We start from the raw sequence: 19426 nt of genomic DNA, 5'->3' as shown, positions 1-19426 counted from the left end.
ATTCAGTTATTTAGGTTTCATTTTAAAAGAACTATCATCTCTCTAAAAACTTCTTTTTCATTTTCTTTGCCTTCTCTCTAAGATTCTGATCTCCTCGCTCATCAGTTTGACGATCGGAGTCCGCCATCAGGCTCCTGGTAGTGATGAATACTACAAGACTGCCCGATCAAAATCTTTAATAGAGTAAGTTCATTTTTGTTCTTCTCATTGAGTCAAATTTTGAACTTGCTAGGTTGTCTCTGCATAGGCTTTGCATGTGACTCTTTTAGCTTCGGGGTTAATCTCTGTTAGCTCAGAGTCTTAGTTATATAGTTAGATTTTTTATCAGGACTCTATGGTGCAGGTTAGGCTACCCTTGAGCTTTTGGTAGGTTTGGAGCTTTTAGTGAGCATATGTTCAAGTTCAGATAAGGAAAACTAGTTTAAATTTTCAATAGAACCTTAGGCTAGAAGATCTGGATGTGAGGGTGACATGGTCACCAATTCCAAATTTGGTTTGCATGATTGATTGTTTATGAGTAATGTGGTATTATTTGAAATAAAATGTGAAAAATGTTGTTTTTGATACAGATGATTTATGGTAGAGGTTTTTGTTTGAATATGAAAGTTTAGTTGATTTGTATAGTTGATATAGTGCAAGTTACTCTTGAAGTGAATGAGTTGTTGAAATTGTTTTTGTTTGACTCTGAATGGTGAAATTAGGCAGAATTATGTAGATAATTCTCGCTCAAGCGAGAATAGAATGAAAAGATGAGAAGCTCTCGGGTTCATTCTCGCTCGAGCGAGAAAGAATCTCGCTCAAGCGAGACCTAAGATGAAATTCTGGATGCTCTCTGGTTCGATCTCGCTCGAGCGAGACCATTCTCGCTCAAGCAAGCAAATTTTCGCTCAAGCTAGATTCTCTATATATAAAAAAAAAAACCTTAAAATTTTATTTTTGCTTTTGAAAGCCTATTTTATTATTGCATATTGTTTTTAAGTGAAAATTCTAAATTTTATTTCAAAATATGATTAAAGGAACTTAGTTATGCGTTTTAGTGAATTTTGAGATGTGTTTGAATTGTTTAGAAAGTTTAAAATATGTTGTGATTGAATGAGGTATTGATGTGTTAAATGAAGTGTGCAATGATGTGAAAGTGTGATCAAAACATAGTATTTTTCAGGAAAGGAAATACCGTGTTGAGAGTGTTATTAGGGTGTATTGATCTATCAGGTCCCGATCCAATGAGATGATCCTGACTCTACTAATATAATGGAATCACATAGATGAAGTTATTGAGTTAGTGAGACTCGATGGAGGTTTATATGACTTTGTTTGCGGTTTGAAATATAAACAGGTCTTTCAAGTCATATGAATTTACCTTGTCATACGAGATGATGAGATTATGAAATATTGAGATGTTTATGCACATGGCTGTGTGAATTCACAGGGAGCAGTATGACAGGTGAATGTCTCAGGATTCTAATTTCAATACATGATACTTCCAGAAGTAGAGTCAAGTGTCTATGTGTTGTGAGTCAGTAGAAGTCTAACATGAGAAAGATGAATTGTGAATTTTGATAGACACTTGATGGTTGTGTGAAATGCATGAGAATTGTTGCCTTTATGTGGATGTTTAAAGTTATATTTATAGTATAAGTTTAAAAAATAGCTAGCTTACTCTTTGCTTTGTTTTGTGGTTGTTTTCTTTAATATGTGATAATCATGTATTTACACGGGAGCAGATGATTTTACAAGTGATATAACTCCTCGGTGAGGAGCTGGATGATGAAAATATTTTATTTTATTTTGAATATTTGTTTTAATTTTATGTAAATATTTAAACTCTTATGAAAAGAGATATGTTTTGAAACGTTATATGAAAGAGTTGTAAACATATTTGTATTATGTTTATATATTTATTTTAATATTTCATACAGATTATGGTTATTAGATGTGGAAAAATATAGGATGTTACAAGAACGGTGTAGAGACATATGATGCGTCAATGAAAGAAACCTTTCAATTACATGCATCTATTTGTGTGGACTATTAATGATTTTTCCATATATAGAATATATATAAGGATGGGGTATTAAATAAAAAATTGCATATCCTTATTATAATTGAAATACACGGTCCTTAAGTTTACCAAATGGAAAAAAAATTGTTATATGAAAAATCGTCAATTTTTGCTAATTGATCATTCTTGAAGAAATAATGCAAAAATCTTCGATGGTACTAAAGAAAATCGTCTAACTCCTAGACAATTATCTGAAGATGATATAGCACAACAATATCTAAAAATTGACCAAATTAGTGTTCTTATGTATTTCTTAAAAATATTAATTCAAACTATTCTTATTTTTCTATTATATTTAAATATATTTTTTTTTAATTTTAAATATTTTTTTCTTAATTAAAAATATAATTAAAATACTTTTTAATCAAATAATTATTTTAAATTTAAGTTACACAATTAGATAATATAATTTATTTTAATAAATTAAATTAATTCAACTGATATGTCTTGGTAATTAATTTTATCCTTTAAATATTGAGTTAAAGGTTCAAGTATAAGTATTACCATTCTTATCTTGTTTACTTAAATTTAAACATTAATAGTAGATTATATATTTTTTAATGTGAATCTAAACTAATTCTAGTAAAAGAAAAAACATCATTTTTTTAATATTATATATATATATATATATATTACATATGTTTTCGTAGTATATATAATATTCATGCACTCATATAATTAGTAATTAAATTATTATTTATTTTTAATATTTTAATTTTATATTTTAGATGTATTAGCACTCATACACTCCTTTCACAACTACTTATATTTGTGACAAAGCATATTATCTTTAGTCTCATTACTACAACAAAACCCAGAGGTACAGTACATAGACCTAGGGACAGTCACCACTGCATATTATGACAAGTTAAATAGAACTAGGGATAGTCACCACTGCATATGACAAGTTAAATAAAAGGAAAAAAAAATACTCTTACTACCAAAAACAACAACTAGAAATTATGATGCTGCCAACCCTGCAACTAGGAAGACACTGATATATATTTTACAAAAGAAGCACCAGGAACACTTGGTGTTGCCAATCAGTACCTTGTTCTACCATCACCCTCAGTAATCACATCCTCAAAGGATCCATTAGTGGGAATCATGGGCAACACGTGTTCCGGATATGGAACTATGACATCAAGAAGATAAGGACCAGGGGTCTCCAACATTTTCTGAATTGCCGCTCTGAGCTCTTCCTTCTTCATCACACGCACAGCGGGTATCCCACAAGCATCTGCAAACTTTAGCATGTTTGGGAATATCTCATTCTCCCTAGAGGGATCTCCCAGATAGCTGTGACCTCTGTTGCCCTTGTAGAACCGATCCTCCCACTGAACCGCCATACCCAAGTGCTGATTATTCAACAACAATATCTTAACAGGGAGATTCTCCACTCTTACAGTGGCCAACTCCTGAACATTCATTAGGAAACTCCCATCCCCATCAATGTCAACCACCACAGCACCAGGGTTGGCAACAGCAGCACCCATAGCCGCAGGCAATCCAAAACCCATGGCTCCAAAACCCCCTGACGTCAACCACTGTCTAGGGCTCTTGTACTTGTAGAATTGTGCAGCCCACATCTGATGCTGCCCTACCCCAGTGGTTATAATAGCATCCCCATTTGTCAACTCATCAAGAACCTCAATTGCGTACTGAGGAGAAATCTCATCATCAAACGTTTTATAGCTCAAAGGAAACTTTTCTTTCTGCACATTAATTTCTTCTCTCCAAGCTCCAAGATCAAGCTTACCCTTCACCCCCATATCCTCCAAAATCCTATTAATCCCCTGCAATGCCAACTTCAAATCTCCACAAACCGATACGTGTGGCTGCTTAATCTTCCCAAGCTCATCGGAATCAATATCAATGTGAACAATCTTAGCCCTACTAGCAAAAGCCTCGATCTTCCCCGTGACACGGTCGTCAAACCTTACCCCAAATGCAAGCAACAAATCACTCTTATCAAGAGCATAGTTGGCATAAACAGTACCATGCATTATTACAGTAAATGAAGATGAATATTCCTTGTCTGATGTGATGCTTTAATGTAGCGTACGTAATCGCACGTAATCGTAATGAAGAAATAGAGGTTTTGATGAACCCTAATTGTAGAGAGAAAAATAAATAAATATAAAAGAAACTTTTATTCACTTGTATATTAGAGAGCAAAATACATGGTGTATATATAAGAAAAAGATTAAGACCTAGCTGAAACAGAAAAAGGAAAGTTGGGTCAAACAAACAAAGCCCAATAATTTAAAATAGAAAATTAAATATATTAACACGCCCTCAAGCTGGGGAGTAGATATTTGTCAGGCCCAGCTTGGATTTGAGAGTAGAGAATTGTGCGGAAGCAAGGGGCTTGGTGAATATGTCAGCAACTTGCATTGCAGAAGTAATGGGTAGTAGTTTGAGGAGACAAGAGTTAAGTTTTTCACGAACTAGGTGGCAATCAATTTCGATAGGCTTGGTTCGTTCATGAAAAACTTGATTGGAAGCTATTTGAAGGGCAGATTTGTTGTCACAGTACAGGGTTGCAGGCTGGGAGAGAGGAAGATGTAAATCCTGAAGGAGGTAAGACAACCATTGTAACTCACATGTGGTGGTGGCAAGGGCTCTATACTCGGCTTCAGAGGAGCTGTGGGAGATAGTTGACTGCTTCTTTGATTTCCATGATATTAGGGAGTCTCCTAAGTAGATGGAATATCCAGTGACAGATTTGCGTGTGGTAGGACATGTTGCCCAGTCAGAGTCACTAAAACCACAAAGGTGAAGTGAACTAGTGTGAGAAAAATATAGTCCTTCACCAGGGGTGCCCTTGAGGTAACGCAAAAGACGTGAGACAGCTTGCTGATGATGAGTTGTGGGTGCAGATATGAATTGGCTTAAATTGTGGACAGCGAAGGCGATGTCTGGTCGCGTGTTGGTTAAGTAAATTAGACGTCCAAGAAGTCTTCTGTATTGAGAAGTGGCATCAGCATCGAGAGGGGAGCCTTGGTCGGGAGAGAGACGGGAGGTGTGAGTCATAGGAGTGGCCACAGGTGCAGAGTCAAGCATGCCAGTTTCTTGAAGGAGATAAGAGTATACTTGCGTTAACTTAAATGAAGACTAGTACTGTTGCGAGCAATTTCCAGTCCCAAAAAGTAAGTGAGATTACCTAAATTTTTTATCTTGAAGTGATGGTGAAGGGATGCAGTAATTGTATTGATTTCCTCCGTGTCATCACCAGTTAAGAGCAAGTCATCAACATAAACAAGAATAACAGTGAGTTTATCATTATTATATTTAAGAGAAAAAGAGAGTGATCAGCAACAAAAATAGAGTAATTAGTTGATAAAAGAAAAGTAGAAAGTTTGGCATACCATTGGCGACCAGCTTGACGAAGGCCATACAAAGACCGTTGAAGCTTGCAAACATGCTGGGGAGAAGGAAGAGAGAGGCCAGGTGGGGGGGTCATGTATATCTCTTCATGGAGATCACCATGAAGAAATGCATTATTGACATCAAGTTGTTTTAAAATCCAATTTTTGGTAGTGGCAATAGCAAGCAGAAGGCGGAGGGTAGTGAGTTTAGCAACAGGTGCAAAAGTGTCTAAGAAATCAAGTCCTTCAAGTTGGGTAAACCCTTTGGCAACAACTCTAGCTTTGTGGCGCTCAACAGTGCCATCAGAATGGTATTTGATTTTATATACCCATTTACAACCAATAATTTTCTTTTCTGGAGGGAGAGGGGTAAGTTGCCAAGTATTGTTAGCAGCAAGAGCTTGAAGCTCATCTTGCATGGCAGATTGCCAAGAAGCATGTTTGGAGGCTTCGTTATATGTCCGAGGTTCAGGATGAGAATTGATAGAGGAAATAACATTTCTAAAATTGGAAGATAAGGAATTGTAAGACAAGTAATTATGAATAGGATATCTACTACTTACAGTGTTGGTTGCAGTGTGGAAATCTGCAAGATAGGCAGGTTGTCGGTGAAGACGAGCTGATCTTCTTGGAAATTGGGGTGAGATGCTTTCTGGAGATGCAGGCGGTGATAATTCTGATGGAGGTGCAATGTTGGATGCAGGAGCAGAGGCACTATTTGTTGGAAGATCATAGGATAATGAGGCTGATGGAGGAACAATATTGGGTGCAGGAGTAGAAGCACATGGCTCGACAGGAGGTGCAGTATCAGAAAAAAAATCAAAAGCAGAATTATATGCATTAGAAATAGGGAGAGATAAAGTGTTAGGGTCCTTAGGCAAGCCACTGTCCAATTTATATGGAAAGTGGTTTTCATGAAAGATTACATGTCTTGATATCTCTATGCTATGAAACTTTAAATTTAAGATAATATAACCTTTTGTATTTTGCGGGAAGCCAAGAAAAATACCTTTGATAGATCTATCATCTAATTTTTTCCTATGTGCAGTAATGGTACTAGCATAACAAAGACAACCAAACACTTTTAGAAAGGAAATGTCATATGGTTTTCCAAACAACTTTTCATGAGGAGTGATGTTATCAAGTAATGGAGTAGGAATAGCATTTATTAAGAAAACAACATGATTTACAGCAAATTCCCAAAAAATAGGAGGAAGATTTGCTTGAAAAAGTAAAGCCCGGGTTACATTTAGTATGTGCTGATGTTTACGTTCTACAATGCCATTTTGTTGTGGTGTTTCAACACAAGATTTTTTATGTATAATTCCCTTTGAAGCATAAAAATTTGACATAGCAAACTCAACACCATTGTCAGTACGAATCGTTTTGATATTAGTTTTGAAATGATTTTGAACGAAAACAGTGAAGTTAATGATGTGCTGACGCACTTCAGATTTGTTATGCAACAGAATAACCCAAGTATAACGCGAGTAATCATCAACAATAGTCAAGAAATAACGAAAACCTTGCATAGAAATTATGGAACATGGTCCCCAAATATCAAAGTGTACAAGATCAAAAATAGCAGAGGTAACAGTATTACTTAAAGTGAAAGGAAGTTTTCTCTGTTTTGCACGACTACAAGTGTCACATACATGATGAGTATCAACAGTAATAAAAGAGTATTGTTTGCTTAAGACATGTAATCTTTCATGTGAAGGGTGTCCTAGTCTATAATGCCATAGTGTTTTGTCTGTGATATTACAATTAATAAAAGGAGCAAAACAATGCGGTTTAGATTGACTAGAAGCAGGCAAGGTAGTGACAAGATACAAGCCAGCAGTGGCTTTAACTGTACCAATCCTCTCTTGAGTGAGATTGTCTTGTATAATGCAGTGGGTTGAAGTGAAAGTTAAAGTGCATTTAAGTTGGTGTGTGAGTTTAGAAACAGATATTAAGTTTAATTGAAAATGAGGCACGTATAACACATCAGACAAATAAAACTGATCAGAAAAACGTACTGAACCAGAATATGTGGCATAAACAGTTTGGCCATTTGGAAGACTAATTAAGACAGGTTTAATTTTAGTATAAGTAGTAAATACGTTCAAATTGTGACAAACATGATCAGTGGCACCAGAATCAATAATCCAAGATTCTTTTATAGAAGATAGTGAAGAGAGAAACTTACCTGTTGAAGAATGCTCAGTATTGGGGATTTCATCCGTAGAGATGCTGCCGACTTGATTAATTTGAGTGTGAGAGGCAGGATCCTCAAGGTTTTGCTGACGCAAAATGTTGGTAAGGAATTGACACTGTTGTGATGTAAGTTGAATCCCCTTTACATCCTGTTCTTTAGGAAAAAGCTCAGAAAAAGTGTCAGTAGTAATCATATTATTGGCTTGGGATGTCCAATTGGTGAATTTGTAGCCAGGAGGGAACCCATGCTTTTTATAACAGGTGTCAACAGTGTGGCCAAGACGATTACAAAAAGTGCAGACTTTTCTAGTAAAAGAAAACTTTGAGGTTTTAACATTACCAGGAAAACCCACTTTGTGAAAACAAACAGCCTCAGTATGACCATATTTACCACAAAAATTGCATGTAATAGTGTGACTACTATTAAGACTATGAAGACTAGGGTTTTCATTAAACATTGCCTAAAAGATTTTTAAAACCAATCAAGATTTTGAAAGAGAACAGAAAAAAAAAAGAATAACCAAGAACAACAAAGAGGGAAATAAAAATCAGAGAGAAGCGCAGTAGAACTCTTCATTCGAAGAGCTCTGATACCATATTACAGTAAATGAAGATGAATATTTGTGATGCTTTAATATAGCGTAGCACGTAATCGTAATGAAGAAAGAGAGGTTTTGATGAACCCTAATTGTAGAGAGAAAAATAAATATAAAAAAAACTTTTATTCACTTGTATACTAGAGAGTAAAATACATGGTGTATATATAAGAAAAAGATTAAAACCTAGCTGAAACAGAAAAAGGAAAGTTGGATCAAACAAACAAAGCCCAATAATTTAAAATAGAAAATTAAATATATTAAGATGCATCCCCAACATATTTAAAGGGAATGCTCGTGGCCAATAGGAAAAGTTTCGAGGCCCATCAAAGTGCTGGCAACGGGAATCCCAGTGAGTTCTACAAACTGCTTTAACTCGGCGCTGGAGTTCAAAGAGCCACCTCCCACGTACAAAACAGGTTTCTTGGCCTCCAATATGAGTCTGGCAATCAGTCCCAATTGGGCCTCGCTGGAGAGCTTGGGCAGCCTGGCGGTGTACCCGGGGAGCATAACCGGAAGGTCCCAACTAGGAACTGCAAGTTGCTCCTGAACGTCTTTGGGGACGTCGATCAGGACTGGGCCAGGCCGGCCCGAAGTGGCAAGGAAGAAGGCCTCGCTCACGACCCGAGGAATGTCGTCGACGTCGAGGATGAGGTAGTTGTGTTTGGTGATGGTACTGGTAACTTCCACGATGGGGATTTCTTGGAAGGCGTTGGTACCGAGCATTCTCCGCGGGACCTGCCCAGTGATGGTCACCACCGGCACGCTGTCCATCATCGCGTCCGCTAGGCTACTCACTAGATTTGTGGCGCCGGGGCCGGAGGAGGAGATGCACACGCCGGGGAACCCCGTCGACCACGCGTAGCCCTCAGCCGCGAACACGCCGCCCTGCTCGTGGCGTGGGAGCACGTTGCGAATGGCTAGGGTACGCGTGAGTGCCTGGTGGATCTCCATCGACGCGCCGCCGGGGTACGCGAAGACGGTGGTGACGCCGTGCCGCTCCAGCGCCTCCACGAGGATGTCGGCGCCCTTGCGCATCTTGCCTGGCGCGAACCGCGAGAGGAAGGGGTCAGCGGCCGAGGGCGACACGACCAAGGCAGATGGTGTAGCTGCCGGAGGCCTGGGGTGGCAGAATGAGATTGCGAGTGGGTGAGCGTGAGAGGGCTTGGTGAGGGTTGGGTAAGGGAGAAGGATGGTGGATCTGACAGTGCATTTAAGGAATGCCGAGTAGGAAGAAGAAGCAGAAAATGGGGTTCTGGAAGAAGCAGAAAATGGGATTCTCGAAGAAGCAGTGGCTGCCATTGTGAACTGACAGTTCTATGAACACACCATCTGCATGGAAATGATTATATAGAGAGGAAGAAGAATTAAGAATCAATTTCAAATTCTTCACCTTTTCACTTTTATTTTTCTATCTAGTATTTTTCTTTTTCTATTTAGTATTTTTTTTATTTTTTTAGCATTTTTTTAGTTTTTATTTCTCTATCTAGCACCATTTCAAAAATAAATAAAAATATCAAACTTTTTATAATTTTAATTTTGAATGCATTAAAAAATAAATATTTATAATGTTTAAAATAATTAGAAATATAATTAATGAATAAAAAAATGAATTTTTACAAAATAAAAATAAAAAAGTAATAAATTAAAAATGTTTAGTTTAATTTTTTTTAAATGAAGAAAATAAAAAATTAAACCCTACAACAACATAAAAGTTGAATCTATAAACACAAATTAGTATTTATTTTTATTATTATTGATGATGTAATCATGTTAATTTCAAGTAAAAATACAACACATAATTACAAAAAAAACCAAAGTCAATTAGTATTAATTAATAGTGGACACAAATAATATTGAAATGTCTACCCTAAATGCAAAATCCTAAAAAAAAACTAATGCAAATGTTACACTTAATGCTTAAAAATGAGAAGAAAAAATGAAAAAATAAATAAGTATAGAAAATAAAAACAACAACAATAAAATAAAAACAAAAATAAAAAATAAATAAAGAATGACAGAAAAAAAAATATAAGGCGATACTAAATAAGTATATGTTGATCATGTAAAGAAAAATAAATAAAAGATTATCATTTATTTAATATTTTCTTCAATGTTACATTAAATAGTTTGTTAGAAATGAAATATAATTAATGACGAGAAGTGCACAATCCAGTAATGTTGGGACCTGTGTTTTTTGTGTGTCCTGATATTTGACAATATGAATATTTTTTGTTTGATCATTTTGTTCTTTTATATCCATATCAGTCCTTATTCGACTTGACTTAGGCCTCACCTTTGAGATTCTTTTCATGTGGGGACTTGGACAGAGTATTTGACCAGTGTATGCATGTCAATACTCTTCATTTATGAGTTCCATCAAATAGTCTTTCGTAAGATGAAAGACCTATTGTAATGTTGTTGTTTTTATTTTCTATATTTATTTATTTATTTCATTTTTTTCTTATTTTTAAGCATTAAGTGTAGCAATTGCATTAGTTTTTTTTAGGATTTTGCATTTAGGGTAAACACTTCAATATTATTTGTGTCACTATTAATTAATACTAATTGACTTTGATTTTTTTATAATTATGTCATGTATTTTTTACTTGAAATTAACATGATTACATCATCAATAATAATAAAAATAAATACTAATTTATGTTTATAGATTCAACTTTTATGTTGTTGTAAAGTTTAATTTTTTTTATTTTCTTCATTCTTAAAAAAAATAATTTTAAACTAAACATTTTTAATTTATTACTTTTTTATTTTGTAGAAACTCATTTCTTTATTCATTAATTATATTTATAACTATTTTAAACATTAAAAATATTTATTTTTTAATGCATTTAATATTAAAATTATCAAATTTTTTAATTTATTATTTTTTAATTTATTTTTGAAATGGTGCTAGATAGGGAAATAAAAAATAAAAGGGTGCTAGACAGGGAAATAAAAACAAAAGGGTGCTAAATAGGGAAATAAAAATAAAAGGGTGCTAGATGGGGAAATAAAAGAGTAAATGGTGCTAGATAGGTAATTGAGCCAAAATTGACACCACATTATAATAATATAGAAAAATCTTTTATTAACACCCTTTGTCACTAACATAGACTTGACACTGCTTGCGTGATATTAATTGACGCTGCAAACATGACATTTGGTGAGGATGTGACATTGGCATCTATATTATAATATATGACCCGTAGCACACGCAAAATTGGCTACCCGTGTGTCTATAAGTGGTTACTTATGTGACACACGCAAAACTGGTTACCCGTGTGCGTAAGTGGTTACTTAGGTGACGTTTATGATTACCCACTCTTCATGAAAAAAAAATTCAATTTTTTTAATAAGAATCATATATTACATCGGTTAGATGACTTAACCGATGTAATAACCCTACCATAACTACCTAGCCACAGGTTCCTCCACATATACTGGCACACGCAAAACTGATTACCCGTGTGTCTGTAAGTGGTTACATATGTGACGTTTATGGCACTCTTCATGAAAAAAAATCAATTTTATTTTAATAAAAACCATATATTACATCGGTTAGATGGCTTAACCGATGTAGGTTTCTCCACATATACTGGCACACACAAAACTGGTTACCCCGTGTGTCTGTAAGTGGTTACCTATGTGACGTTTATGGTCACCCACTCTTCATGAAAAAAAATCAATTTTTTTCAATAAAAACCATATATTACATCGGTTAGATGGCTTAGCCGATGTAGGTTTCTCCACATATACTGGCACACACAAAACTGGTTACCCGTGTGTCTGTAAGTGGTTACCTATGTGACATTTATGACCCACTCACTCTTTATGAAACAAAAATTCAATTTTTTTTAATATGGGCCATATATTACATCGGTTTGATGACTTAACCGATGTAATATGGGTAATTCTGAGTAAAAAAAAATAATATTACACCGGTTGTTTCTAAGAACCAATGTAATATATTCTTTTTTACCCTATTTTGAAGCTCGCGCTGCTCATTCGCGTGCAATCTTACTCTGTCACGTCATTGCCATGTTTGCAACGTCGAATGTGTGTTACTGTCGAGGATGTCAATATATCAGGACTCAAAAATATAATAATATTTAAAATTAAAAAATAAATTAAATATGATTAAAATATTGTTTTATTGATTTGTAAAATGTATGTTTTTTTTATTGTTTGTGGTGTTAATATATATCCCGATCCTTTGTCTTAACCTTTTATAAGAGAAATTCTAGACATACGAGGACTAAACTTTTATTATGTATGATTAGTTTCCATTGGTAAGAAAGTAACCTTAACATAATCTTCTTGAAAATGAACTCAAAGTCAATGAGGTATTGATTCATTTATTAAATGGGTGTATAAATCACTTATGTGCATCTAACCTACTTGTTATTTTCACCAATTGTGAAATCATGTGTTCGTTACTATGTCACATTTTGCATGGTAGCTCCTAATAAGATGAAATGAGATACTAAATACAATGACTAAGTGTTTGAAGCCATACATCAACGACTTATGAACATGATTATAAATTATCTGTTACGACATAATATCAGAGCGTATGTTAATAACATTCAGTACAATCTCTTAGTAGATCCCCATAGTACCGACCATAAAAAACTATTTGACACCACAAGGGATAAAGGCTTCCCTTAATGCCTCAAGAAAAAAGAGCTTTTCACCTAATGAGAAAAGTGCGAAAATGACTTCATGTAACAATTCTTGTAATATCTTTGTTTACAAACATTTTAACAGTACTCTTTTTCTCTGGGTATCAAGAACTACCTACCAAACATTTTCCTACTACGAAACAATACACAAGGCACTTCTTTAAGCTTATTCAAGTTGTATCGTGCAGCACAACATTGAGGAACACCCAATTCCGAGACCAAACAGAAAAATATTAAATAGCCAAAGTACAAATTAATGAAATTGAACACCTACCCACCACCATTTTTTACATTTCATCTGGTTCTTTGCTCTGAAAAAAACACTTTGAATAAGCAAAGTACAACAAGGACATGAAAGATTTGGCAGTGTTTCAATTTCATTCTTCCAATCCAGATGTGAAGGTTACACCAGTTGAAGGTAGCCAAAGATTCCCCTCAATAAATTGTGATACTGTGAAATTACTAGCCTGGCTAGAATTATTCATCACATGGTACCCTGGCCATTTCACTCGGTTAGCAACACCAGCACCAGGCCCATAATTCAAGTACTCTGCATAGTATAATGTGTCCAAGGCAAAGTCCCCATTCCACTCCAACCACCCTTCTGGGCTCAACACATCACTGATGTAAGACTGCATGAAAACTGTTCTGGAATATGGTTTCCAGGGTCTGCCAAGGTATGTGTGGGTGGAGTTAACCGAGTTCACAAGGTCAGAATCAGCAGAAATGTTGCAAAACTGGATTGAGAAACCAGTTGGTTCATCAGGGGTTTTCCTTCCTTGAGCTGTGATGGTGTTCTTTTGATTTGGCAACCCTTTTTTGACCTCTATGTGGCAGTTTTGGAAAATGGCAGTGGCATCACCAAATATGAAATCCACAGTGCCACTGATTCTGCATTCTCTGTAGAATTGGCGCATGGTGTGAGTATAAAGGCTGTCTTGGTAACCAAAAATCCCACATCGGTAGAATACAGAGAGGTCAGAGTCTGATCTCAGTGCCACCGCTTGGTGCTTTTCTGGTCCTGCTGTGTTCTGGAAGGTAATGTCTCGTGCTATGAATCCTCTGCCACTCACAGCTACTCATGCAAACCAACCACATAAATAAATAAATAACTAAAAATATAAAAAATAAAAGTGTTTTTTGGTCTCATGAACGTAATTAATGCAGCACATGCACATTTATTTTCATCATTAATACTTGCATTCATGGATTAATAATATGTTAGTACGTGGTTAGCGTTTAAATAGTAGGGCCAACTTGCCAACTTTGCATTGGATGAATCATACGTAACAACGTACTTTTTTTTTCTCACGTACAACATCTTCAACTTAACACTAACTTCATCTCTTTCTATTTTCCTCATATTTCTAATAACTACATTAATCATATGCAGTTGTTTCATCAGCTTTATCAATAAAGTACGATAACTAATTCCGTCGAAATTATCTTTCATAATTTTTTTAATTAAACTATTCTTCTGTGTTCAAAATACTTAATTCTTTTTTTTTATCATAGCACACACTACGATTACTTTTTCTAATTTTATTTTATTTTATTTTCTGTGGTTCTTTCTTTTTCTTTCACCTCTTAAGTGGGGATGCATGTATCATGTTTGTAGGTATGGTAAACATCTCATGTGTGTGCTCCTACACACACTTGTAATATGGTAGGATATACCTAACCTCGGGAATGGAAAAAACTTCTTTCATAATCACAGAATTTATTTATTTTTATCGGCAACAACTACACAATAAATACTTCACAACATATTATAATAATATTTTTAATTAAAAAATAAATTAACTATAATTAAAATATTATTATATTAATTTGTTAAGTTAATGTTATCTATTGTGATGCTCCTCCAAATAGGTAATAGCAGTCAACTTTAGGTCTCCTTCAGTATTACAAAAACATGCACAAAATAATTCATACTAAGTCAATGTTCTTGCTGAGATTAGCATGTCATTATCTTATAAATTAAATATTTCACCACAAATTATTCATTTAAATAAATCAAAGCATTTGTAGGATTTAATTTTATATTACTGTCTTATACAGACAATATTATTGCTAATTTTGTTACTTAACATTTTTTTTAAATGTTTTTTACATCAAATTTCTTTCAATATAACATCTAAATTTATTTTCGTCATACTACTACTACTATTATTATTATTATTATAATAATAATAATAATAATAATAATAATATTTTTACATGATGATAAAATTAGTAATGATTATATATGATTAAAACCCTCATTCAATAAAAACTGAAAAAAAATCCTAATATAGGCTTCTCTGGAAGTAAGAATTGACTTATTCAATATTATTTATATGAAAAATTTAAATTTCCTAACATATATATATAAGTAAAAAAAAAATCAAATTTTAAAAGAATATTTTTTTATTAATGTCATATTCAAAATCATTAAGAATGTATCACTTGTTATATCTAATTGTAACAGTACGATTCTCTCCAATATGACAAAAGAAAATACCAAAAATTGGGCCCTCAGAATTAAACGAAGGAGAAAAAAATATGGACAGAAGAATTTCTCCAAAAATATTTTTAGATTGAAAATACGAAAAAAAAAATTATATATTAAAATTAATTCGTAAATAAATTAAAAAATAGTAAAAAAAAAATTGTCGTATACATAACTTATTTTAACTTACGAAACTTTCTTTTTCTAAAAATATTTATGGAACTTGTTACATCCTACTTTATACTACTTTATATGTAAGTAAAGTATATGGAGGAGTGTTCTTACCAAAAGTTGCTGACCGGAACGTGGTCCAACCGTCGATGAAGCTCCTGTTACCGGTGATAACAGTGGCACTTATGCCTTCTCCGATCATCATGAGGTTCCACTTCTTCTTCTTGATCTCAACGTTCTCATGGTAAACCCCTCTCTTCACGAATATCACGTAGCGTTTCATGCTGTAATTAGGCGCAGCCATGACTGCATCCATGAGCTTGGTGAAGTTCCCGGTACCATCGGTGGAAACCACCGCATCCACGACCACCCCATTTGCCTGGAGCAGCTTGCTGTCCTCTGGTTTAACCCACGACGGAAACTGCCCTTGTGTGGAAGGGAAAGGGAAGTGGTTCGAAACGGGGTTCACCTGTGTAAGAAGTTGTTGCAGCAATGACATCACTTGGCCTAGCCCTGAGGACACTAAACCCTTAACAATGCCGTTGGTGCCGTCGAATCCGTCCATGCATGTGTCTTGGTTCGCAAGTGCAGCACTTACCCATGTCCTCAAATCTGAACTTAGGTTTCCTGTGCTGTTATGCTTCCCTGCAACATAAGGTATACAAGTTTCAGAAAATAAAAAGTTGTCTTTAATTTTGCAATACCAATATATTGCTTCTAAGATGGCTGAAATTAGTAATTTGATACTTGTGCTCACCATTTGGGTTTTAACCTTTAGTTATAACTTGGTCAAGTCATTCCAATTGAAAATGGACACAATTGAAAAAGTACACAGCTTTAGCAGTCAAAAACTGTGATAATTGACATACTCGACCAAATTTTAAAACCGAAAAGAAAAACGGAGAACTAGACTGAAAATAAAAATAAGATAAAAGCCCAAAATTGCTTATTCTACCTTTCAAAATGCATTTCTGTGTAAGAAAGAATTAAAGAATAATGGAACTGGAAATCTTAGTATATGCGTTTTCATCTTTCAGCAGAGATTTCGAAAGATAAATGTGAAGAAAAAACATGGTAGAGATACAGTGACAAAGTTTTGAAGAGGAAGATGATACCTTGGGGCGTCTGGGTAGCAGAGACAGACCAATCAAGTTCATCAGAGGAGAGGTCAAGCAAATCTAGACAATCAGAGACGGCGTTAGAAAGAAGCGAGTCTCCGAAGCCGGAACCAAACTCAGAGAGGATAGAGGTCACATCTTGCAACACATCAACCACAGTTTTCACTGTCCCCGCGAATTCAGAAGGCGAAACCTTCAGAGACTCGAATCCCACGGGGTTGATGCTGCTGCTGCTGCCGCCATGCGAGGCAGTGAACACAGTAGGAAAAAACAAAAGGAAGAAGAAGATGAGTGTTTGTGTGGCCACTGTTGGAGATAAGTATTTGGTTGAAGAAAGCGCCATTGGGAGAAGAACCGTGTTGTGTTGTAACAAGCTCAGGAGAGTTGCATATTATAAAGAGAGGAAAAGTGGAATAAATAGTGCAGAATGTAATGGTTAGATGGGCAGGTGAGGGAATTTAAGGCAAACTGGTGTGTTGCAGCAGAGTTTGGAAAAATAGTATAAAAAAAATTATTTTGTTTCACATTAATGTGAATGTAGGTATCTAAAATTCAAAGCTTTTTTTTAAAAATCCTTGTGAGTCAACCTTTGCTTCGGAACAGTAAGGTGGTCTACAAGGAAGGGGTGTTTAAGTTGTTGCAGTGTCGGCGGTGACTATCCACTCATAAACTTCATAGATACTCTCACTTTCTTGTTATATTGGATAAAATTTATGTTCCAGCTTTTAAGGTTGCTATTCTGAAGTAAACACTTGGTGGAACAAACTTCCATTAACCTTAATAATGTTGTCACAACAGACTTTAATCTAATTACTGTCTATTCTGTAGATTTTATTTTGAAGTAGTTATAGAGTTACTTTAGTTTTAGATACGTAGATTGTTGTTAATAGTTTCTTGTGGGCATGTCACTCTCGATGATCGAACAAGAAATCTATAAGGGCATTTGTGGCCAGTGCCTACAGTGAATTGTACAGCTTCTGCCGAATCAATTTTGACATCTGTGTGAACTTCCTTCCCTGAAAGATCTGCAACGATCACGATCTTCTTCCTCTGACGTGACCCACCAAAGAAATGTTAACCCTGTCCCATTTCCATTTTTGGACGCAAGAACAAGTTTGAAGCAAAAAAAAAATAACACCAGAGACCCATGCGTGGCTGTCTTCTTTAAATTACTGTACGGGAGAGTCTAATTTAGAGCGCAGGACAATAACTAAATTTTCAGGATCCTGATTTGTTTAAACTCTAAAAATAATATTGCACCTAAGGTAAGAACAATTTGGATTAGCACTTTATTTTTTTAATTCTATTTTATTTGCCTTGTTCTTTTAAAGATTACTCATGACTTTAGGGTTTTTAATTTTCTTTTATGTGATTTTGAAGTTCTAAAGCTTGAACTCAGTATAACTATATGATTCAATGATATGAACATTATGTTTGAAGTCTACTAAGTAATTCAAACTAAAAGAAATATCAAACTTATACCGTAAATAAAAACTTGTTTGAACAACTAGATTGGTAAAAAGTAACTAGAAGGAAACAACATCATTCATTGATAAAGAAATTATCGAAAAAATTATGAACAACATAAAAAAAAAAACTAACCAAATAACAAGGGAATTACAATTCAAACTATTTTTACTATTTATACCTATATTTTTACATGAAATAAAATGTAAGCGGATTTCTAATTTCTAAAAACAAATCACAAAAAATAAACTCTACTATATAAGAGTTTTATTTATTATTTAATTTTTTTTTTCTCCATAGCTATACACTAGTCGTTATGTCTTCTTCATAGACGAGTCCTATAGTCAACGTACCCTTAAGGTCCTTAAGTATATGTTTTGCCACTTGTCGATGTTTCTTTTTAGGATTAATCATGTAAGTGCTCATTAGACTAACTACTTGAGCAATGTTTAATCTAATGCAAATCATGACATACATAAGACTCTCTATTGCACTATTATAAGGAATGTGAGTCATGTATTCCTTCTTGACTTCTAATAGAGTAGTACTTATTATAAATAAGTCAATGGACTATGTTAATAGAGTAGCAATTAGCTTGACACCACTCATGCAAAAACGATTTAGGACCTTCTGAATTTATTCCCATCAATCTTTTGAAGTACTCATGAGAGAAAATGAATTCATCGAACCTCTTGTACCATTGCCTTAAAGATTGATTTAAACCATAGAAGGACCTATTTATTTTGCAAACCCAATTCTCCTTCTCTAGTTCTTCAAAACTTCCAAGTTAATTAAGACATCATAATATGGTCCTCAATGTTTCCATGGAGGAAAGAGGTTGTCATATCATGTTACTCCTACTTCATATCCATGAAAGCCACAAGCAATAGTAGAAACCTGATGGAGGTGTGGTTGACTACAGGTGAGAAAATCTCAATGTAGTCCACTCCATCCTTTTGAATTTACCCTTTGGCCACTAGAAAAACCTTATATATGATGGATTCAATATAAAATACTTTAGATTGTTTAACTTCAACATTAGATTTTTAACACCGCAACATTAAACCTTCTTTTTATAGACCCACTTAGATCCTACTGGTTGAAAACTATTTGATGTGTCCATATGATCTCCTTTCCAAACTCTAATTGTGTACTTGAGAATACCTTTCAATGTGGTTGGATGATGCTTTAGATAGTTGCTTCAACGTGTAAAAGATAAACGTTGTATACCTCCACCATGTTTCCCTACTTTACCATAAAACTACT

General features: G+C 34.6%; 1 protein-coding gene and 1 pseudogene across 1 annotated transcript; both read right to left on the bottom strand.

Annotated features, from left to right (window-relative positions):
• Window positions 1-2978: 2978 nt before the first annotated feature.
• Window positions 2979-9530, bottom strand: LOC137822423 (acetolactate synthase 3, chloroplastic-like; annotated as a pseudogene).
• A 3420-nt stretch (window positions 9531-12950) lies between these two features.
• LOC137821384 (pectinesterase/pectinesterase inhibitor PPE8B-like) lies at window positions 12951-17434 on the bottom strand. The gene is made up of 3 exons (XM_068625949.1): window positions 16691-17434; window positions 15690-16220; window positions 12951-13988 (listed from the first exon to the last, which is right to left on the bottom strand). The coding sequence occupies exons 1-3, from the start codon at window positions 17034-17036 to the stop codon at window positions 13291-13293; spliced, it is 1575 nt and encodes a 524-aa protein (XP_068482050.1). The 5' UTR covers window positions 17037-17434; the 3' UTR covers window positions 12951-13290.
• Window positions 17435-19426: the final 1992 nt, after the last annotated feature.

Source organism: Phaseolus vulgaris, chromosome 9, assembly GCF_000499845.2.
Source record: "Phaseolus vulgaris cultivar G19833 chromosome 9, P. vulgaris v2.0, whole genome shotgun sequence".
NCBI classification, from domain to species: domain Eukaryota; kingdom Viridiplantae; phylum Streptophyta; class Magnoliopsida; order Fabales; family Fabaceae; genus Phaseolus; species Phaseolus vulgaris.
Note: the sequence above shows the minus strand (reverse complement) of the source record. Positions and strands in the feature narration are given on the sequence as shown.

Bases quoted from the DNA above. Each gene is read 5' to 3' on its own strand.
- LOC137821384 (XM_068625949.1), bottom strand. From the start codon at position 17,036: ATGGCGCTTTCTTCAACCAAATACTTATCTCCAACAGTGGCCACACAA. The intron at 16,221-16,690 runs GTATCATCTTCC...CTTATGTTGCAG, and splicing joins TGCTACCCAGACGCCCCAAG to GGAAGCATAACAGCACAGGA. The intron at 13,989-15,689 runs GTAAGAACACTC...TTGCATGAGTAG, and splicing joins GTTCCGGTCAGCAACTTTTG to CTGTGAGTGGCAGAGGATTC.